Here is a 20,805-nt window from a genome sequence, read left to right as displayed (position 1 = left end):
CAAAGCTTCCTTCCTTCCTCCGGGAAGCACATCTATCCAAGGCAGGCTCATCCCCGGCAGCCACACAATGGCCCTTATCAGCCTCGGAGCCAGGCGCAGAGACCCAGCACACACGGAGTCTCACATATTTCCTGTTTCCACCCAGCGGGTCATGGCTGGGCCCAGAGCGGCCATATCCTGACTGGGGCCGAGAGGAGGGAGAGCACTCCCCCTTCCCCTTCCGCCTCTCAATCACTGCTGCACTCACCCCTCCCAGGCAAGGAGCGCCCTGCAACAGGAGGCGGGGTAGGGGTCTGTGAAGACTTAAGGGGGCAGGGGAGAGGTGGGCACGTGGAGGACAAAAATGCTCCACAGCAGGAGAAACGGGGGAGCCCTGGAGTCAGAAGCCCTGAGACCCAGCCCCAGGGCTACATTAATCAGAATGAGGAGGTAGGTATAGGATTGCTCTGTGTTTTTTGCAATTGTTCTCTCACAATAATCTTGTGAATAGGTTCATTATTTGTACTTTACAGACAACTGAGACTCCTATGTGGATAGAGATGGAACTGATTCAAACCCAGGTCTTGACCCCAGTCCTGTTTCTGGTCCTGCGTAACACCACAGCTGCCTGTGTAACTCCAGAGGGCTCATGCCACTTCTCTGAGATTTGGTTTCCCCATCTGCCAAACAAATGGTTGTGCACTTGAGAAGGAATGAGGTGGGCAAGTGCGAGGGCTCGGGGTTCCTCAGGTGTGTGTGTGTTGGGGACAGGGAGAGAGATTACAATGAGAACCTCGGGGTAGGGGGATCTGGGGAGAGGTGGCACAGAGAGAAAAGATGGTGACATTTTTGGATAGCTTAACCCAGGACCAGTGGTCAAGACTAAGGTGTGAGAGAGTGACAGGTAAGGAGGGATGGACCAGTGAGAGCAGAGTAAGCACCTTTTCCGAGTTCCAAGAAACCCATTCTATTTAGCAATGGAATAAACTAAGTGCCCAACAGCATAGGTGGCATGTCCCAACTGGGCCAGGGACCCAGAGGGCCACCATCCCAGAACCTCATCTCATTCCTACCCAGGCAACGTCTGTCACTCGCAGACACAGAAAGTCTAGTCTGGATCTACAGGGCCCTCGTCCTAGAGTCTAGCAAGGGCCCATCACCATGTGCCCCCTCCCACCACCATCATGAAGGAATCACAAACAAGTGTAAAAGCCATGTTTCTAATTATGCCCCAATGCAACAGACACAGAACACAGACAGCCACGGCCCTCTAAAGCCAAGGGGACAGTTCTAGATGGTACCCACAGCTCCCAGGGTGGAGTATGGAACGTACAGCAACTGGAGTGGCACTGTCTCAGATCATAGGATGGGCATGACCGTCACAGAGCGGGCTCCCTGAGGTGTCTTCTCCTGCGAGAAGGGCTGTTGAGTCGCCAGTGGCTGGAGGCAAGTGGTGGGAGTGCGGACAGACCTAGTCCACGCAGCACCTGGAGAATGCTCTCTGAAGACCCCCAGTGCCAGATTCTCCAAAATGTCTTGATTCTGGCTCTCCTCTCTGCCTGCCCCCACCTCTAGGTCCCAGAGCAGTCTAGATAGGTTTCTGGCCAATGACTGCAGGCAAGGGTACAGGCAGATGAGCTCAGCTGGGCAAGGACTATCTTGGAAAAGCCTGTGGCCACAGCTCCTCTACCACCTGGCCAACCCTTCACAAGAGGGCAGGTTGGGGGCATGGAGCCTGACCCACCAGCAGAAGTGAACCTGGGTCCAATTCTCTGTTCAGGCCCTGGAACTTTCTGGTTCATACTCCATGGGGGCGAGGGGGTGCTGGCAGAAGGACGCTCATCAACCTGTCCACAACCCTACCAAAGAGCCTGGGTAGAGGGACCCCTCATCCTGCCCACTTAGTCATACTGCTTCTGCTGAAAGCAAGGATCCCAGACCCTCTGCCCATCCCTCAGGGGGACAGGCAACAAAATGCCAAGACTCCTGGAACCCAGTGCTGCTTGTGCCAACCAGTCTATGGAGCCTGTACAAATGTATCTCCCCCTCCCAGGCAGCCTGAGGCCCAGGATGGCGTGACAAGAATGCAGGCCTGTGCCAGATGGGGCATGTGCCTGGCAGGCCTGCTTGGGCAGGACTAGGAGTGTGTGGGGGGAAAATCAAAAAAATGAGATGCAGGCTGGAGGGTCTTTCCCACATCTGGTGGACTGTCCACAAGTCTTCACTGTTGACAAACTAGCTGGTTTCACTCACATCTCAGTACCAAAAACCTGTATTTAAGAGGCTGATTCTAGAGATCTAGATTGGAGAGAGCAAAGGAGTGTGCTAGCGCTCCCCCTGGGAGGTGGAGGATACTTGCTCCCTCTTCAGAGGGCTGGGCTGGGTCCCCAGTGCTCCTGGCAGTGGTAGGCAGAGCTGGCTGCCAGCTCTGGCCTCCGCCCTGGATTTACTCGTCCCAGCTCAGAACTGTGGTTGGGCTTCATCCAGTAGATCCTCCCCAAAGAGCGAGCGAGGCCAGATCTGCAGGAATAAAGCAGGTGGTGAGCGGAAGGGAGAAGAGCAGGCTCTCCTCCGTGTCATCACTCCATTCCCCAACTGATGCGGCTCCACCATGTGGGCTGGCTCCTAGGCCTGTGGCCTCGGTGAACTGATGATGGGCTCACGTCATCTGTGATACCCTTCCCCTGACCCCACCAGCATCTCCTACCTTGAAGGGTTTGCTTATCCCCACCACAGAATGTAGACTGTTGCTATAGTAACAGAGGAGAAACTGATCCTCAGTCTCTGGGATATCGCTGATGTCCATGTATACCTGGAGCGGGGGATGGACAGGAATGGGGTCAGCTCCATGGCCCTGGGCCCCACCCAGCTCTCAATGACAAGTTATCCAGCTCTCTATTCCTTCCAGAAGACAGGAGTGCTCGGGCAAGCCCACCTGCTGGAAATGTGGAATACCTATCTCAGGAAGGGAGGCAGGTACCTGGTTCAGCCCGACACTGAAGGAGATCTGGTTGTCCCCGACCCAGACATAGGACACGTAGTCATTAATGTGGCGCAGTCCCACCTGTGGGAGGGAGGGTCGGGGGGTCAGTGGTCATGGAGGAGGTGGGACCTACGGCAAATCTGAAGGAGAGGATGGTCTCATTCCTAGGGCTGGCCATCATATTGGATGCCTCTCTCTCTTTCACTGCCAGCCTCTAGGTGGGCAACGACCCCTGGGGTGGACAAGGGTGAGTTCAGTCTCTGTGCCCAGTTCCCGTGAGCCCTCAGGATGGATCAATCAGAGGGGTGTGGCTCAGGGACTCCCTGCCTCGCCTGCCACATCACCTTATACAGTCCAATCCAGTCCCAGGGGCTGTTGAGGAAGCCTGGGGTCAAGGAGTAGCTGATCAACACGTCCTTCTCCATGGTCCACAGGCCCTCGGGCATCAGGGTGATCAGTGGTGCAGATACCAATGGCTTCAGCTATACACAGGGGTGGGAAGGGGGTTGAAATTCCATAGCATCATTCCTTTCTCTGAGGTGAATGTCTTTACTGTACCCTTCCAATAGGTCAGGGTCAGTGGGGGGAGGAGGGGCACCCAGCGGGGTGGGCACAGAACTCCACTAGGCTGTTCTGAGAAAGTATCGGACCTTGGTAGGCCAGCTGGAAAGAGAAAGGGCCCGAGGCTTGTCAGGGGTGGCTGGTCCTGCCACAGAGATGGGGCTGAGAGCCAAGTGGATAACCAAGCAGAAAGCTAAGTGCTGAGGGGTGAAGGTGGAGGAGAATGAGGGAGTTGCTCACAGGTTTAAGAAAGAAGCCAGGTAGCTGCTCTCAGGCCTCCAGGGCTCCTGACCCAAAGGCCCAAATCCAATTTTGCACGGTGGGGTGGGGGTGTGGTTCTGATGAGAACAGCTATAGGGATGTGGAAGGACACAATGGTGGAAAGACAGACAAACCAGCATGAAAAGGTGATGGCTGAGGGTAACCGGCAGCTGGAAGGTCAACACTGCCTTGGTCATTCGATGGCCAGATACAAGGATGGAGGGAGCTTCCTTTGCAACCCGATCCAGATACATTTAGGACAAATAAAAGGAAGTCCTGCTTCACTTAGTAGGTAATAAGCATAATGGAACTCATTTGCCCCAAGGGACAGTACCGAGAGGAAATGGAAACCTATTCACAAAGGGTCTGAACATGTTTTTGACAGACAGAGCCATCAACAGCTCCTAAGAAGAGCTGGGGTACCTGACCTGGGAGGAAAGGCAATTATGTCCTCCTGCAGGTCTCCCCTGGAGGATTTGCTGACATTAGAATCCAGGGCTAGAGGGTTTGGGGATGTGGCCCAGCATGGCTGCTCCTCTGCCAAGTGCTGGGCAGCCTGGCAGTTCACCTCCAAATCAAAGGTGCCGGTGACAGGCTTATGGTCACTGATGCTGTACATCATGTGGCTGACGTAGCTCCTCAGAGACAGGGAGAAGTTGGGGGCTGGCAGGCTGGGGGTGTGGGAGCTGTCCTGGGGCTGCTGCTTCAACCTCCACAGGATGCGGTCAGTCCATGCAGGCTTGCGTTTTTTCTCACTAGGTGTGGGAAGAGGAAGAATGGGAAGGGAAGAAATGGTTGGTAGGAGAGCAGGAAGGTAACCACATGAGCTTGCTGGAGCCCCTAACACCAGGGTCTGTCAGTGGCCGTGAGACCTGAGCTGGATCATGGCATGGCGCAGGCAGGAGGGTGCCCTACAGAACCAAAGGTACGCTGGCCTTTCTCGGACTCAGCCACGGACCCTCAGCCTCATCTACATTCTTACGAATCAAATGTGACTCAGAAACATCCCATTTCAAAGCTTTTCCTATATCTTAACAAAAGCAGCAGTAGATCAAAGAAGCTGAGATTTGGATTTTGAAGTTGGACAGATCTGACCTTGAATTTGGCTTCCCATTGACTAAAGGTGCTACCTTAGGAAGGGGAAGCATTTAGGGAATGCTCACCACAGGCCTGCGATCAGTACCCTTTATTTCACTCTTTACAGGTGGAGAAACTGAGTCTTAGAGGGGAAGTAACTTTCCCAAAGTCACACAGCTACTGAGCGGAGGAGCTACAATTTAGGGCCAGTCAGCATGACTGCACCAGGCCAACCCCTCTTGGGCCTCAGCTTTCTCATCTGTAAAATGGAGATAATTATAGTAGTTACCTCACAAGGTTGCTGAGATGATTAAATGAGATAAAGCACAAAAAAGGTTTAGCACAGTGCTTTGTACAAATAAGCTCTCTGTAGACACTGGCTATTATGATCGTTTGTTCTCAAGAGTCAGCTGAGACCTCCCACCTGTTCTTCATTTACCAACTTCCCTGAGGAGCCTGAGAGGCTGTACAGCCCCTGGAGACAAGAGTGCTTTCCTCCCCTAAGTAACTGTAGTTGCTCCCAGATAGGCAAGTCTCTGACTCCTTACCCAGCCCTGCCCAAGCTACTAGGTACTAGGGCACTCAGGTCCCGCTCTCCAAACAGAAACCCCTCCAAGTCCTGGAATGGGGGGCGGGAGTTACTGTTTCTGGGTTGCTCCCCCTTGGTTTTGAATGAACCCAAAGAGTAGTAAAGCCTGGTCACATGACTCCTTACTTTAAAACCTTCAAGCAGTCTTCATTGCCTCCAGAATACAGCTCGTCCCCAAGCATGGCTTTCAAGGTGCTCAGGAGTCTGACGCCCCTGTTCTACCTTATCTCCCACCACTGCCCCAGACCCTCTCCACCCTGGCCACTCTCTCAAGCCTCTGGACCTTCCCTCTTGCAGTTTTTGCTCCCTGGAACACCCTTCTTCACAGGGAGAGGCCCAATTCCAATACTGTCTTTGTCATAAAGTCGTCCCTGTCCTCTCCTTTTTGCTTCTAAAGCATTTTACACCAGTACTTTTTTTTGGTGAGGAAGAGTCCCCCTGAGCTAACATCTGTTGCCAATCTTCCTTTTTTTTTTTTTTGGCTTGAAGAAGATTAGCCCTGAGCTAACATCTGTGCCAGTCTTCCTTTATTTTGTATGTGGCATGCCTCCACAGCATGGCTGATGAGTGGAATAGGTCCGTGCCCAGGATCCGAATCCACAAACCTGGACCACAGAAGCAGAAGGTGTGGAACTTGAACTACTCAGCCATGGGGCCAGCCCTACACCAGTACTCTTGCAATTCCTTTATATTGTAGTTTCCTATTTCTCGTTGGCATATCAATTGGTGTGTAAACTCGGAAGGCATGGACTGGCTCTTGGAGTCTCCTGTGTATCCTCTGCCTGAACACAGAGCCTGGCACATAGTAGGTATTCAACAACCACTTGTGAAACCCAGACTAACTAGAAAACCCCAAGATCTCTCCTGAAAAATGTGCATCTAATCTTAATGTATACAGTTTCATATGCTTATGATCAGTTTGAAATGCTATTTTTGTCTTTTGCTTTATTCAATTACTATTTTTATTTATTTTTTTTGTGAGGACCATCAGCCCTGAGCTAACATCCATGCCAATCCTCCTCTTTTTGCTGAGGAAGACTGGCCCTAAGCTAATATCTATTGCCAATCCTCCTCCTTTTTTTCCCCAAAGCCCCAGTAGATAGTCTATGTCATAGCTGCACATCCTCTAGTTGCTGTACGTGGGACGCCACCTCAGCATGGCTGGAGAAGCAGTGCATCGGTGCGCGCCCGGGATCCAAACCTGGGCCGCCAGTAGCGGAGTGCGTGCTCTTAACCGCTAAGACACGGGGCTGGCCCCTCAATTACTATTTTAAATAAAAATTTCTGACATCCTGTTGTCACAACAGCGATAGTTTTCCAGCAATTGAGGCAGATGGTGTCTCGGTGGTGAATTCTGATTCTAGAATCAGAGACCAGTCAGGCGAAGGTTCTACCCTGCTAATTAAGAGCTGTGATTCTGGGTTTGTGACCATGTGCAGATTTGGGGAGAGTGTGGCGCCTGGGGAGGGCATGGAAGTTCCTTCCCATTTCCCCATACCTTGTCCTATGCATCTCTTCCATCTGCCTGTTCCTGAGTTATATCCTTTTATAATAAACCGGTAATCTAGTTTAAAAAAAAGCTGTGTGTCCTTGGGCAAGTGACTTCACCGCTGCAAGCCTCAGTTTCTTCAACTCTAAAATGAGGTGATAACAGTACTTACTTCAAAGAGCCATTGCAAGGATTAACTAAATTAAGGTGCATCAAGGGAGTGGTCAAGAAGAGGTAAGTGGCTAAACCATATCTGCTTGGGGCTCCTTGGGTTGTTTCAACCTTTCACTCTTCTGAGCAGTGTTCGGAGGACATCAGAATATGGTATTTCCAACCCAGAGACAACAGACACTGAATCGCTGAACCAACCTTGGACATTCAGTGCCTAGCAATGCTTAAAACTTGGTGATGAACCATACGAAAGTACCACTCTCCCTTTCAAAGCATCCCCCCTCCCCAACTTCCCTATTATGGTTAAGAGCCCATACTTGCTGTCACGTCAGGATCTTCCCCAAGTCCTGACCACAGCCTGTCTCTCCTTCCTCCTCAGTACCTCTTGGCCTGTCTCCCTCTCCTCCTTTTCCACGGCCTGGTCCAGGCTCGTCACTGGGTACCTATACTATTCATTCTTTCAACAAGATTTACTAAGCCCTTATTATACACCAGGCAACTGGGGATCTGAAAAATGGGATTGACAAGGTCCTTGAGGAGCTTGTTTGACAAGCAAAAAACAAGAAATAAGCAAAATAAGTACATACAAATTAAATATTACAAATATTTCCCTAGTTCTCCACTTCTAACAATAATAATAGCTAAACATGGGGTCCTTCTGTGCATCAGCCACCATGATAGGTGTGTCATAGACAGTTCTAATCCTTCCAACACTGAAGAAGGTTACAGGTCACATTTTTCTCCTTCTACAGGATACTGAAGTTCAGAGAGGTCACCCTGTCCAGGTGGAAGCTGGATGCTTGCCCAGGTTTGCCGACTATGAAGTCCATGCCCCTACCTGCATTCCACTGTCTCCTCTAGCTTGCCCTGTGGCCAATTCCCAGCAGCCAGAACTGTCTCATAGTGTGTACTACCAGAACAGGACCTCACTAATGCTTTTTAGCTGAAGGGTTGTGACAGTATAAGAATTGCTCCTGGAGATTAGTGTGTCTTTACTTTCAAAAAATTAAAACTGAGTAGCTCTGTACGATTCTCTTGGCTTAAGAGCCTAGAAAACGGAGGCAATTTACTGACCCCAAAGTAGTGATGTGTTCTATTTCTGGGTCTGAAAGTACTTTAACAGCTCCCTGTAGATGGCTTCTAAGTGTCTTATTGAACTCTGGACACGAGTCTTGACTAGATTGATCATAATATCCTCTGCTCATTGCCTAGCAGAGAGGCTGACAGGGTTCACGTCGACTGTAACAAAACACCATTGCAATCCCTGACTTTAACAGGATTTCCCGCCCTGAGCCCTTTCACCCTCCCCTGTAATGGAGTGACCTCGTTTCTCATTACATCTTGGCTCGGGGACACTGCTGTGGCTGGGCAAAGCTGCATACCATGCCCTGCACACAACTCACTTGCAGTTACTTTGTACAGCTGGGTCAGGCTCCACTCAAGGTGCCTCTCATCAGTGCTGCTGACTGACTGGAATGCCTGCCCTTTCTGCTCAACTTGACAACTTGCGACCTCCTTGACAACAACTCTCACTGACTCCTCCAGGCTTCAGCTGCCCATCTCCTTACCATTCGTTTCAACCTCCTTTTGTACTTCCACACAGCATTCTTGAATCTTCTATTGGCCAACTCCTGGACTTGACAGTGTTTATTTGGATCTCTTGCTACGGATGGGTCCCTCTACTAGACTGGCTGCTCCTAGACATGTCTTTTCCTTTTATCCTCTCAGACTCTTAATTCAAACATATGCCAGGCACAATGCTACATAGCAGGGATGATCATAAATCAGATCCTGTCTCTGTGCTCTAGGCATTCATAATACAGCAGAAAAGGCACACTGTGTCTTAAAACCAACACTGAAAGCATGGTGTATGCAAGGCTTACAGGCAGCATAAGGGTAGGAGAGAACTCACAGAGAGATGAGGAAACGTCAGGGAAGGCTTTCTAGTAAAGATGGTGTCTGAACTGGGTTTTCAAGGATGAATAACAGTCTGATTAGACAGGAATGTTTGTTTCCTATGAGGGGCTCAGGCCCTGCCCACCGCAGGAACTCCCAGCTGCCTCTGGACCACGGCCCCAGTGGGAATATTTCAGTTATGATATCCCCCTGTAATGTCCCCTGTTCCCGTCCAGACATTCCTTCATTTCCTGGGCTCCAGGCAAGGAGAAGTGCACGGGTCTGGAGTCACACAGACTCGAGTTCAAATTCTTGCTCAATCACTTAGTCTTCTATTACCTTACTTAGATATTCTGAGACTCAGTTTCCTTTTTTGTAAAGGGTAAATAACAACAGTGTCTACCTAATGAGGATACGATATGAATTAAGTGAAGTGATGCAGGCAAAGCCCTTTGCACAATACCTGGCATGTGGTAAGTGCTCAATAATGTCAATCACAACGTGGATTATATCTTTACATGGAAATAAGTATCTGCTTCCTCCTTATCAAGCTTTTGCTGTCCTGATCCTGCCTTCCTTTTTGCTGCTGCTGGCAACACTGGCTGTGAATTCAGAGGCACTGTGGGCTAGAGGAAAGTGTCGTGGGCCACAAAGTCCACAGGATCAGGTCTGAGCCCCAGCTCCACCACCATGAGCTGAGCCAGCCAGGGAGGTCCTTTAACATCTCAGAGCATCTCTACCCAATCCCAGTCCCTGCCAACTCCAGCCTAGACCCAGCTGTTTGCAATGACTTCCAGTCTCCTGGTGGTTTCCCTATCATACCTGAGAGTGGGGGCAAAAGGACACCTGGCCAGAGTGAGGTTTTGAAGTCAATTGGTAGAGGGTCCCACCCCCAAGGCCCCAGCCTGTCCCACTGAGGCCTTATAATTGCCCTGATGACTCTCATTTCCAATGGATGGTTGGGGAGACTAGCAGTCTCCCTGCAGCTGTGGACCCAGGCCAGCTGGTCAGCAGGAGCCTGCCCTCTTACCTCCTTTCTGGTCTGTTCTTATGCCCAGGCTGGACCCCGTTTCCAGTGTTCATGGCCTCGTCTTGTGTGCACTGCCCTGACTATGACCCCACTCCATCTTGCTTCACACTCTTGAAATGGCTTACCCTCTTCCCCCTTCTTTGGCGGGGACGCTGTGGCTCTGACATACCACTTCCAGTACTGGGCCAGCAGTTCTACCTCCCACCCTGGCCTGGCTGTGGAGATACCTATTCCCCTCCCTAAATCCCAGAGGCCTGGGCTGCCCTACCTCCCTCATAAGACAGTCCTGCTAGGAGGAATAAATGAAGGAGCTGCTCCAGGTAAAACAAAAAGCCCCATTACATGTAAGAGATTCTTCTTTTTCTTCAAAGAGATGAGGATCCTTGCCCTAAATTGGGCCAGAGACCTCTTGCCAGAGCTGCTTTTGCTCCTCTGCCTAAGCCTAAGGTGTTGGTGGTTACCTGGCCCCTTCTCAGCTTTTTAGAAAGGTTTTCAGTAAAACTACCACCTGAAGACATGAATCTGAAAATAACAACAGCAGGTATCACAGTGCTTCCCAGGTGCCAGGCACTGGGCTAAACATATGCAAGGTCTCATTCAATCCTCAACCCCATGAGATGGATACTGTTATTACCCCCATTTTATAGATGACAAAATTGAGTTTTAAATACCTTGTCCAAGGTCACACAGCTGATGAGGGGCAGAGCTGTGCTTCTAACTACTAGATGCACTGTTTCTATATTGGTCCCCATGAAATTCTCCATTGACGACTACTACTTCATCTTCCTAAATAGTACCTGACCCACTCACAGCTGGGGCAGGGGGATTTAATACCACTAACTGGCTGAGGCAAGCTTTCTGCCCCTGTCTGTGGAGGACCAGAAAGCCCTGGGGAGTGGGGGCAGGGGTTCCCAGAATGCTGAAGTGCAGTCCCTCCCAGGTCAGGAATCAGCTGCCTCCCCCTTCTCCTCGGGCCCTACCTGCGCCATCCCCCACCCCCACTCTTGCCAGTGTTGCCTCCGCTTCCTGCTCTGAGGATAATCTGGGACAGCTCCCACAGTCAGCACGTCATGAGGGGGCAGGAGGCGCCACTCCTGAGAGGTGATGGCTGGACTTATTCCTGCTTCCCTAACACTTCTATTTTGAGGCAGCTCCCACTGCTACTAGGGCCAACACAATTTGATTTCCCAGGCCTCTGGGCCCCTCTTTTCCTCCTCACAAGCTAATTCCAGATCCATGGCAGGCTGATCCTCTTCTGGTGGAGCCCCCTCACCTGGTGTCATAGTTGTTGGAGTTCTTATCAAACTTGTAAGTGGGCGGGAAGAGCAGGGGGCCCTCCTGGAACTGCCGGAGCAGCGGGTCGTGTCTCTTGGCAATGGTGAGCTGTAGAGAAAGGCACAGTCCCATCTCCCAGTAGTCCTGACCCAGTGGCCCAGCACCACACTCCATTCAAGGGATCAGCACATGCCATCATGGCGGGGCAAGAGTCAAGCAACACCACCTCACTTCTTCACTGCCCCAGTGGCAGCCTCAGCACCCCATCCCCAACCCACCCCCAGGAGAGCAGCTGAATCCTTTTGCAAACATTACCCCACAGTCCCGGGGGGGAAGGAGGTGGGATTGGGGGGCACACTGGGGGGTGGGCGGGGCAACTGCCTGCCATTTCCCAGTCCTTGGACTATAGGGACTAGGCTTTGAATTCCACTTCTCTGGGAGCCCCTAGCAGACACGTATCAGAGGGGAAGCTGGGGTAGCCAGGGTCCCCCAAAGGGTGGTATCTCATCCTCCACGAGGCAAGCAAGCCTGGGGATGGGCAAGACAATAGGGATACAAGAGGCTTGGTGCGTGGTGCAGGGCCACGGCAGGCAAAGCCCTTCCTGGCTCCCTGTTCCAGCGCATACCCAGCAGCTGTCCCCTAGGTCCTCCAGGTGAAGACCAGGCCCTGACAGAACTGGTTGCCCCACCCCCAGCTGCGAAGCCCTCTAAGCTTCCTCCTTGCCAGGGAACAGGGACTTCAGAGGCCTGGGAGAGGAGAACAGGTGCTAGGGAACTTGAGCAATGCTCCCCAAATTTCACACTAGACCTCCACCACAGGCTCAGATCCCCCACTGGATCCTCCCATCACTCGATACCTGATCCTTCTCCCACAGGGTACTGTAGGATCGATATTTTATGGATTCCCGAACAGAGTGCAACCCCAAGTCCTCGATCCGAAAGTTCATGTCTCCAAACCAGAGAATGAGGCTTCAGAAAGAAAGGAAGGCAGCCTGAGGGTCTGTGATGAAGTCAGGGACAGGAAGAGCAACAGGTGGCTCATGCCTGCTCATTCCAGGGGTGCTGGAGCGGGAAGCTTGAGGGGGCAGGTGAGAAGCCAGATACTGGGAGAGGATCAGGTGAACACAAGGGCATGGGGCCAATGGGACTATACTCATGGCCTCTCCCCGACCATTTAAGCCCAAGAGACCAGCCCCACGGGGCAAGTGGCAAATAGGGAGCAGGCTCTAGCCCTCCTTCCCTCTCTCTCAACTGGCCACCAGACAAGACTGAGAACCAGCCTTTCAGACCTCAGGAACCATGGGGTTCTTAATCTGGGATGTTCGGAAGTGTCCAGGGTTTCTAGGCAAGACAGAGGGACCAGGGAAAGGGTCCTACACCCCAGGCAGGGATAGGAGAGCAGATGGGGCATCAGGAAAGAGGCTGGGAAGGGTGGGATACAGAGCACAAACTGCCTCCGGCTGGGGAACAGAGACTGGGCAGGGGACGCTAGCCTGGGTTGGCATCGGGGAGGGGGCAGAGGCAGCAGTTCACAACTGCACGCTCACTCATGGTCCAGGATATTGGGGATATCATGTCCCTCAAAATTCTGCATCTCCAGGATCCGGTCAAAGTGCTCCAGGCGCTGGTCATTGTTGTCCATGTGGGGGGGCAGGTGGCAGTTGATGATGCTGACATAGTAGCCGTAAAGCTTCAGGCAGATGTTGACACCCCCTTTGTTCCCCTGGTAGGACAGATGGGCAGAAGGGTGGGAAGCTGCTGTGGGTGGGACACACCTCTCTTTTCCCATCCTAGGCCTGAGGGGAGTTGGCCTCACCTCCCGCAGAATCTCCCAGGGCCAGACACTCAGCTTCCCAGAGTGACCTCTCCATCCAGAGCCTAACTCACCCAGCCTGAGGTCTCAGGGATGCTAAGCCCTCCTGAGGTGGGAGAGTGGGTATGCAGAACACTGGCCTAGACAGAGTGCCAAGATTCATTTCACCCCCTTTTTCATTTGTCCAGCTCTAAAGCCCCCAGCCCTTCCCAGCCCATGATAGGAGGCCTCCCAGCTCATGACCCAGACAACAGCTCAGTCCTTACCCAGTAACCAAAAAGGCCAGTGGGGGTGGATTTAGTAGAGAGGATCTGGATAAATGGCAAATGCTGAAGCTTGGCAAAGACCAGTAAGAGGAGCCCCTGCATGCGGACACTGGAGACCTGCAGGACAGGGGGGCAATGGTCATTCATTTCCCTTTACAGGCCACGTGTGTCCCTGCCAGGTCCTGTGCTAGGGGTTCTAGAGAGCCATGAGCCACACAGATACCCTGCCCCAGGGTCTATGGGATCTCAGTTCAAGTTTCATTCCCTTTAGCTGCCGAATGATGCATTCTGGGAGCTGAGCAAGTTTCAGTTTCTGTCCCTGGGCTTAGGGACGGAGGGCAGAGAAGACAAGGCTGCCGGGGCACCCTGCCACCAGGAAGGCATCAACTCTCCAGTCCCAGCCCCATGCATGCCTAGGTTGTCCTCTCACCGATGCCCTCTTGAGGTCCTATGGCTATGCTGGGCTGCCATCCCCATGGGCCAGCGCCTCAAAGAGGAATGCTGCTATACAGGATAGTGGCTAAGGGCACTGGCTTTGAAGTTAGCCAGATCTGGGGTCAAATCCCAGCTCTGTCTCTTAGTATTTGATACTGGGCAAGTCTCTCAGCCTATTTTCTCACTGCTAAAGTAGGAATCTATCTCATAGATGCTGGAAGGATTAACTGGCAGCTATTATTTTTTGGTTTAAGGATTCTTAAAACTAAATTCAGGGAAGGAACACGGGAGAGCCTTCTGGGGTGCTGGAAATATTCTGTATCTTGATTTGACTGGTGGTAAAATGGGTGTATATACATATAAAAATCCATCAAACTGTATACTTAATTTCTGCATACGTTACACCTGAGTGAAAAATAATTACAAAAATCCTTCTGAAAAATAATTATAGACTGTGAGCAGTTGGATGTCCCTGAAGGCAACACACTGGGGATGAGAATGAGTTCAGAGGACAAGTGTTCCCAGGGTGGGGAGAATAGCTACCATCTACTGAAGTGCTTCAGGTCGCATTTAATCTTCACACCAATCCTTTAAGGAAGCACTGTCCCTGTTTTGCAGATGGACTGAGGCTCAGGGAGACTAAGGAACCAGTAAAACTACCTGGATAAAGTCAGAAGACAAAGACTGCCAAAATCCCTGCTCTCTGCAGCCACAGAGGTGGGGTGGGAATCAGCTTTAGGCTGTCTACACCCACCACCCGAGTAGCTGTTTCCGGAGCATGAGGTGCAGAGGCCAAGGAGGAAATCCCCGGGTGGGGAGCATGTACTGGGGCCTTCCAGGAATTATGAAACTTGATCCTGCAGGCCAGGAGCTCTGGCAGGGTGGAAAAGTCAAAGCAGGGGGAACCCCAAGCCCAGGACCGAGTGAGGGAGGCGTGAGAACCTAGGGTTGGGCAGAGGTTGCTACAAATGTCCCCAACCCCACTCTCCACCCCCAGTCTTGGCCACTCCCCTTCACATGCATATGATGATGAAAATGGGGGAAGGGCTGGACTACGAGGGACTGACTCTCAGGGAACTGATAAAGCCTCAGGAAGAGTTTCAAGCTTAATCCTAACCCACAGAGCAGGTTTGGGCCACTGGGCTCCAACACAAAGGCACCAGTCTACTTTGTGAAGGAGTAGGGAAGTGGTGGGGCGGGAAGGACAGGGGTGGGGGTGGGGCAGGAAAACCTCACACTGGGAGAATGGGTGGGGCTGTGGGGAAAAGCAGGAGACTTGCAGGGGGAGTTCTAGTTGGAGGAAATTAAGTGGGAGGAGCTAAGGAACGGACTAGAGGGAAGCAGCTGGGGAGCCTTGGAACTGGCAAACAGGGTCAGCCCCAGGCTTCACAACCTGTGGCTGGCAAATTCCCATGCAAGGAACAAGCTGCAAGCAGGGCTCACCCCTTCACATCAATTCTTGGCTAGGGGAAAAAGGGTCATCTGCTTTGAGTGCTGGGTCCTCAGGCTGGCCTCCCAACCTCGGGAGGCCGCATGGGTAGAATGGATTGTGTCCATGCCACAAGCTGAGCTAATTTCCTTGGCTCAATTCCTTTCTACCAATCCCTTGCCAGTTAGCCGAGGTACAAGGAGGGCTCCAGTCTTGGGAAGGGAGTGGGTGGTAAGACAGAAGTGGTTCTGCCCTCCAAGAGGATCTAGCTCCAAGTCTGCAGAAAGAGGCCCAAGTTTAATCTGGAGGGAGCCAAGGGCTCAGTGGCTGGCTTGTTCCAGCCTCAGTAGCAGGAGCAAATCTTGTACTCCCTCCTCCCAGCTCTGCCCTCCTCAGGAGTACTCACAGTTCCTGCCTCAGCACCCTTAGACAAACTAGGGTAACAGAATTAATTCTGAAGAAATCCAGTCACCCAGGGAAGGGAATAGAGGAATGCTGGTATTTTCTAGAAGCACTGCACTAAGTGCTTTGAATGGGAGTGTTTCATCCCTCAGCTTGCAGGGCAGAAAGGTGTAGATCTCGGAATCTGGGGTCTTTGTTTTTTGGTGAGGAAGATTGGCCCCGAGCTAACATCCATTGCCAATCCTCCTCTTTTTGCTTGAGGAAGACTGTCCCTGAGCTAACAGCTGTGCCAATCTTCCTCTATTTTGTATACGGGACGCCGCCACAGCATGGCTTGACGAGCGGTGTGTAGGTCTGTGCCCAGGATCGGAACCCACGAACTCCAGGCCACCAACGCGGAGCGTGTGAACTTAACCACTACGCCACTGGGCTGGCCCCTCCAGAGCCTTCTTGTGGATTCTCCTATGGTCTAAAGATTCCCCAAAGAATACTGGCCCTTCAGACTGAGAACCCTTTTCCTCCACACCTATCTCCCTTCTTCTAACTTCTGAGCCCCTGAGAATTTGAGGTGCATGTCCCCTGTGATCAGAGGACACTCTGATACCAGCAGGCTAGCCATGGGATACCTGTCAGCCTCAGAGCTCACCAGTATAGCAATAAAGTATGACATAGGTTATAAAGTTTGAAAGATCTGGATTCAAATTCCAGATAGCCTGTGTGACCTCTGAGTCTTGGTTTTATCTGTAAAATACCCATATTTCAAAAGAGTTCTTAAGATTTTTAAACAATATATATAAAGAGCTTATTTATAATGCTTAACACCAAGTAGACACTCGATAAATGGTAGCAATTATTATTATACTCAGAGATTTCAGGCTGAGCATGTGAGTAGAGATTAGAGGCTGGGGTGGGGTAGGCACTGAGGTGTTAATGAGCCCCCCTGCACCTCCCGAGGAATTCTCCTAATCTGAGAAATATCAAGGTATTAAACTAACTCCTCAGGTCCAAGCTCAGCTCCAGCTACCTTGGAAAGACACAAGGCAGGGAGGAGCCCCAGGGAGCCAGGGGCAACTGAGGTTTAGGCCTTTAAATAAACGGGAAGCAGCATAAAAGCCTGAGTGGGAGAACAAAGGACTAGGGGTTGGTGACAAGAGGTGAGACACATTTCCCAATCGCTCATGAACTTGTAAGTTACCTTGACGAAGCTCAGAGAGGAAAGCACATCCATGAAGAAACTGCTCCATGGGTCTTCGAAGGCAGTGTCAGAAAGAAGGCTCATGATCCCAGAGTTCATTTCCTGCAAACTGGCCACCCCAGGTCAGAGGCTCTCCCCCTGGCCTGGAGGGTACTGCCCCTGCCACAGACATTTAGTACTGCCCTCAACAGACTTTCATACCTTGGGTTTTCATGACCACGATCTCTCCCTCCCCTAGCTGCTGAGTGCTAACCCTTTGCCACTGCTGACCCAGGACAAGACACACCAACTGGCCCTGATGCAGGCTGAAAGCTCCTAGCCTTCAGCCTCCAGAGCGAGGGAGTAAAAGTTACAGCGGTTCCCCACAGGGACAACTTGGGACTGGTCAGGCTTACCTGATCTCAGATATAGGGATGGGTGAAGGCGCCCTGCAGACACCTACCCAATGACATACATGTCCAGTTTCAGGTTCTGGTTGTTCAGCTGAAGCAGACCATTGAGGTCTAGAGGGGGTGCTGCAGAAGCCACGTTCCACGTCACAACATGTATGCTGTGGAAGGGATGCAAAGGGAGGTCATGGAGGAAGGAGGATAAGACCTTGTGCAGGTAATGGACAGGGGTCTAGCTGTGCTAATGGCCGCACCACAATCCACTGCAATCATAACAGGAAATGCAAGTTTCTACATCTGGTGGTGGGAATAGGACCACTGAACTACAAGCCCTATGTCTTCACCTCTGTCCTCTGAAGCAGGAAATTCCCACCTTGGATTGGCTCCTCTATGCATGCCCACAGCTGCTCACACCTGGCAGCACTGGTGCTGCTGACATTAGGACAGCTGCCAAAGTGGGCCCAAAGGTTTAGGGTCAGGCAAGGGAAAGGGTGGAGATGGGGTGGATAGTCAGGAATTTATTAATTCCACCAGCCATTCACATCTCAGCGATCATCTATGGCTCAGTCAACAACTTCCCACCCCCCCATCCCTCAACCCACAGGTTCCTAAGACCACCACAAAGATTCTGCAGGTTCAGTTTTCACCTTGTGAGAGGCCTCAGCACTACAAGACAGGGGAATTTCAAAAATAACAGAGATAACAACACCACATTCCCTTCCTCACTCCTTCCTAGCAGATCCCTGGAGCACAACCAGTTCTGCCATGCATTTCAGAGAGTCTAAGGAAAAGATTCTAAATAACAAGTTTCTTAACATGGCTCTCAAGAGTCTATCCCCTTTTGGGAAAAGTCATCAGCTGGATAACATCCTCTACCTCGGCTTCATATAAGCCCTAGGGAAGCAACAGAACTTGACCAGCAGCTCTCAACAACACAGGATCCTGTCAGGCTCAGGGGAAGAAAAGACTTGCAGATCTCTTCAATTGAATATTTACAGCAACACTCCAAGGAAGCCCCAGACTGCTGCATATGGAGCAGGTGGGAGCTACAAACCCTGCAGAGACCAAGAACAGCCACCAAGCCTCAGGTGAGTCCTAGGTACACCATGAGGAGGACCTGAAGCAGCAGCAGATCTAGAATGGGAGAGGGTACCGGGGGGCGGGAGAGGTGGGAGAAAAGGGCAGGATGTCCCAAAACATCTCTTCTCCACCAGACTCTGTTCTTAGAGGTCCATGTTCTAAAAAGCACAATTTGAAGAAATTCTTGCCCAGCTTAAAGCAACTTCCTGCCTCTCCCTATGAAGATCAACAAAATACAAAAACCACCTTCCCAGGCACTCGCCCAGAGATTCTGTGCTTCGTTTGTTTATGATCTCCCCCTGCTGTCCAACAGAGAATTAAGGAAGGCGGCCCTTTACTCCAAGGCTTCTTGTTTTCCCAGGGACCTGCTCTAAGCGGATGGACAGCAAAAGTCGGGATTTCTTGCCCTCACTCTCAGGGCCGACGATTAGCAGCAAATCCTTGCATTGTGACCTGCACTAAGTTAGTGATTAGCGTTGTTCCTCGTTAAAGAGCAAGCATGGAACCAGGCTATACCACTTCACTAAAGGATCTTATCTAAATCTGATTTCGGATTTCAGGGCAGATCCCATGATGTACATGCTGACCAAAAAGTAAGAACCAGATTTCTACTCTAGGGGGCCAGCCCCGTCGCGTAGCGGTTAAGTGCGCGTGCTCCGCTGCTGGCGACCTGGTTTCGGATCCTGGGCGCGCACCGATGGACCACTTGTCAGGCCATGCTGTGGCAGCATCCCATATAAAGTAGAGGAAGATGGGCACAGATATTAGCCCAGGGCCAGTCTTCCTCAGCAAAAAGAGGGGGATTGGCATGGATGTTAGCTCAGAGCTGATCTTCCTCACACACACACACACACACGATTTCTACTCTAGAGCTGAGGACAGAATGTCTTTAACTCCAGACAGCCCAACACTGCTGCCTCCTCCAGAAGCCAACTCTAACACCCGCTTGGGGCCCCCAAGTGGGAACGAGCTCGGTGGCCTGAGTGTAGATGGGGCGCGGGGCTTGGGCCAAACATACCCGCTCGACACTGGCCTGGGAGAATCTGGGAGGGCCTCTGAACTAGCAGCAGCCCTGTAGGCCCGGTCCCTTCTCTCCCAGTCTGGTTCTGCCCCAGATCCGCAGCCCCGACTGAGTCAGAGGCAGTGGTCCCGGTCAGAGGTAGTGGTCCCGCCGGAGCGGACCGGCATGCCTGCAGCCGCCCTCCTCACCTGAGCTGGCTGACTCTCGGTTCGGTCCGCTTCCATGGGCTCACGGCCTCCATCGTCCCCACCCGGTGGCCCGGCCGGCTCGCGTGTCCCGGCCCCGGTCGGGCAGCACGTCCTGGTCGGCTCACGCTCGCCGGATTGTTTTCCTTCCGGATCTGACCCTCCGCCTCGGCCTCCGTCAGAGGCGGGGCCTGAGCGCACGGAGGGCCCTGGGTGGTGCGCCCGGGGGAAGAGGCGGGACTCTCTGACCAGCGCGAAGCGGCCCAAGGCTGAAAGGGGCTCAGGGAACCCGGGACGTCAGAGAGGCGTGTCTCCGTGTCATCGGAACCCCGACGCAACACTGCCCCACCGGCGCGCGCGGGGCGAGGCCTAGGCGCCGAAGCCTCGAGCGCCTCTGCCACCGCCGCGGCTCCCAGGGTGCCCCGCGCGAGGCCGGCCGGGAGGGGCCGTCTTCCGGCTTCCGCCGCCACGCCCGAAGGGGTATTCACGGCCCTGTCCCGTTTCACTAATACCGAGTCTGAGGCCTCCGGCCTCTGCGCTGTCTCCCTCCAGCGTCCCAACGCCCAGAGGCCCAAAGGGCGAAGGGAGGAGTGGTAGTCCAGGCCACTGTCCTGCCTGTAGACCAGTCTCTTCCCCCCCCACCTACAGGTAATCTCTCTCGTCTTGGCCACAGAGCTCCTCCTTTCCTAGTTCGCCACTCCCACTTTCAAGTGTTTTTCGCTTTTCAAACTCATTCAAACTATTTCACGTTGGACGTTTGGGGGTTCCTGGACTCGTAGAACATTAGCCAGCAATGAAGGAAAAATAAGTCACTGCCTCTATTTTACTACCAAACATGAAATGAAGGTTATTTACTTTGCCAAAGATTAACTATGATTTCCTTCAAATCACGGGTTCTTAATCTTTTTTTTTTTGGCGGGGGTTGGAGGATGCATGGGATTCCTTTGAGGATTTGATGAGAGCTATGACTCTCCAGAAAAATGCACACACAATTTTACAAACAAGCTTCATGAGATTCAGAGACCCAGAAGCCAGGTTAAGAATGCCTACTTAAAATGTTTTGTTTGGTAGGATGGGAAAAAGAGGGAGACGTGAAGAGGAGGGGAGCCAAAAGCAAAAAGGAAATACTGCCAGTACAAAGTGGCCAAATTACTGAGAGATACGTGATGTCTGCATGAGTAAAATGACAAGGGGATGTCTTAATGTACAGAAGTTCACTTGCAAAATTTTTCAGAGACATCTTATCCTTTCCCTAATCCTTCCCTGGTAAAATGGGGGA

The 20,805-nt window shown here is 52.0% G+C and overlaps 1 protein-coding gene across 7 annotated transcripts; it reads right to left on the bottom strand.

Moving 5' to 3' along the window:
* Positions 1-1,183: 1,183 nt before the first annotated feature.
* INPP5K (inositol polyphosphate-5-phosphatase K) lies at positions 1,184-20,805 on the bottom strand. Of its 7 annotated transcripts, none has more exons than XM_087440666.1 (12): positions 19,530-20,805; positions 17,247-17,401; positions 16,852-16,960; positions 13,391-13,507; positions 12,859-13,034; positions 12,169-12,280; positions 11,310-11,419; positions 4,353-4,539; positions 3,307-3,444; positions 2,960-3,043; positions 2,687-2,791; positions 1,184-2,499 (listed from the first exon to the last, which is right to left on the bottom strand). In XM_087440666.1, exons 1-12 carry the CDS (start codon positions 19,563-19,565, stop codon positions 2,440-2,442), a joined length of 1,389 nt encoding a protein of 462 aa, XP_087296792.1. In that variant the 5' UTR covers positions 19,566-20,805; the 3' UTR covers positions 1,184-2,439. The 7 variants fall into 7 exon arrangements, with proteins under 7 accessions (XP_087296792.1, XP_004433374.2, XP_014645195.1 ...); XM_004433317.3 differs by having other exon boundaries at positions 16,852-16,953; positions 17,294-17,401; XM_014789709.2 differs by having other exon boundaries at positions 17,294-17,401; positions 19,530-20,187.

This window comes from Ceratotherium simum, chromosome 16 (genome assembly GCF_057802395.1).
Source record: "Ceratotherium simum simum isolate JZ-2026a chromosome 16, ASM5780239v1, whole genome shotgun sequence".
Lineage (NCBI taxonomy): Eukaryota > Metazoa > Chordata > Mammalia > Perissodactyla > Rhinocerotidae > Ceratotherium > Ceratotherium simum.
This window is presented reverse-complemented; position numbering and strand designations above follow the sequence as displayed.

Excerpts from the sequence above, each read along its gene's own strand:
- INPP5K (XM_087440666.1), bottom strand. The coding sequence starts at position 19,565 with ATGGAAGCGGACCGAACCGAGAGTCAGCCAGCTCAG. Across the intron at positions 13,035-13,390 it reads CTGGCCTTTTTGGTTACTGG|GGGAACAAAGGGGGTGTCAA; the intron begins GTAAGGACTGAG and ends CTGTCCTACCAG. Across the intron at positions 2,500-2,686 it reads GGATAAGCAAACCCTTCAAG|ATCTGGCCTCGCTCGCTCTT; the intron begins GTAGGAGATGCT and ends TTATTCCTGCAG.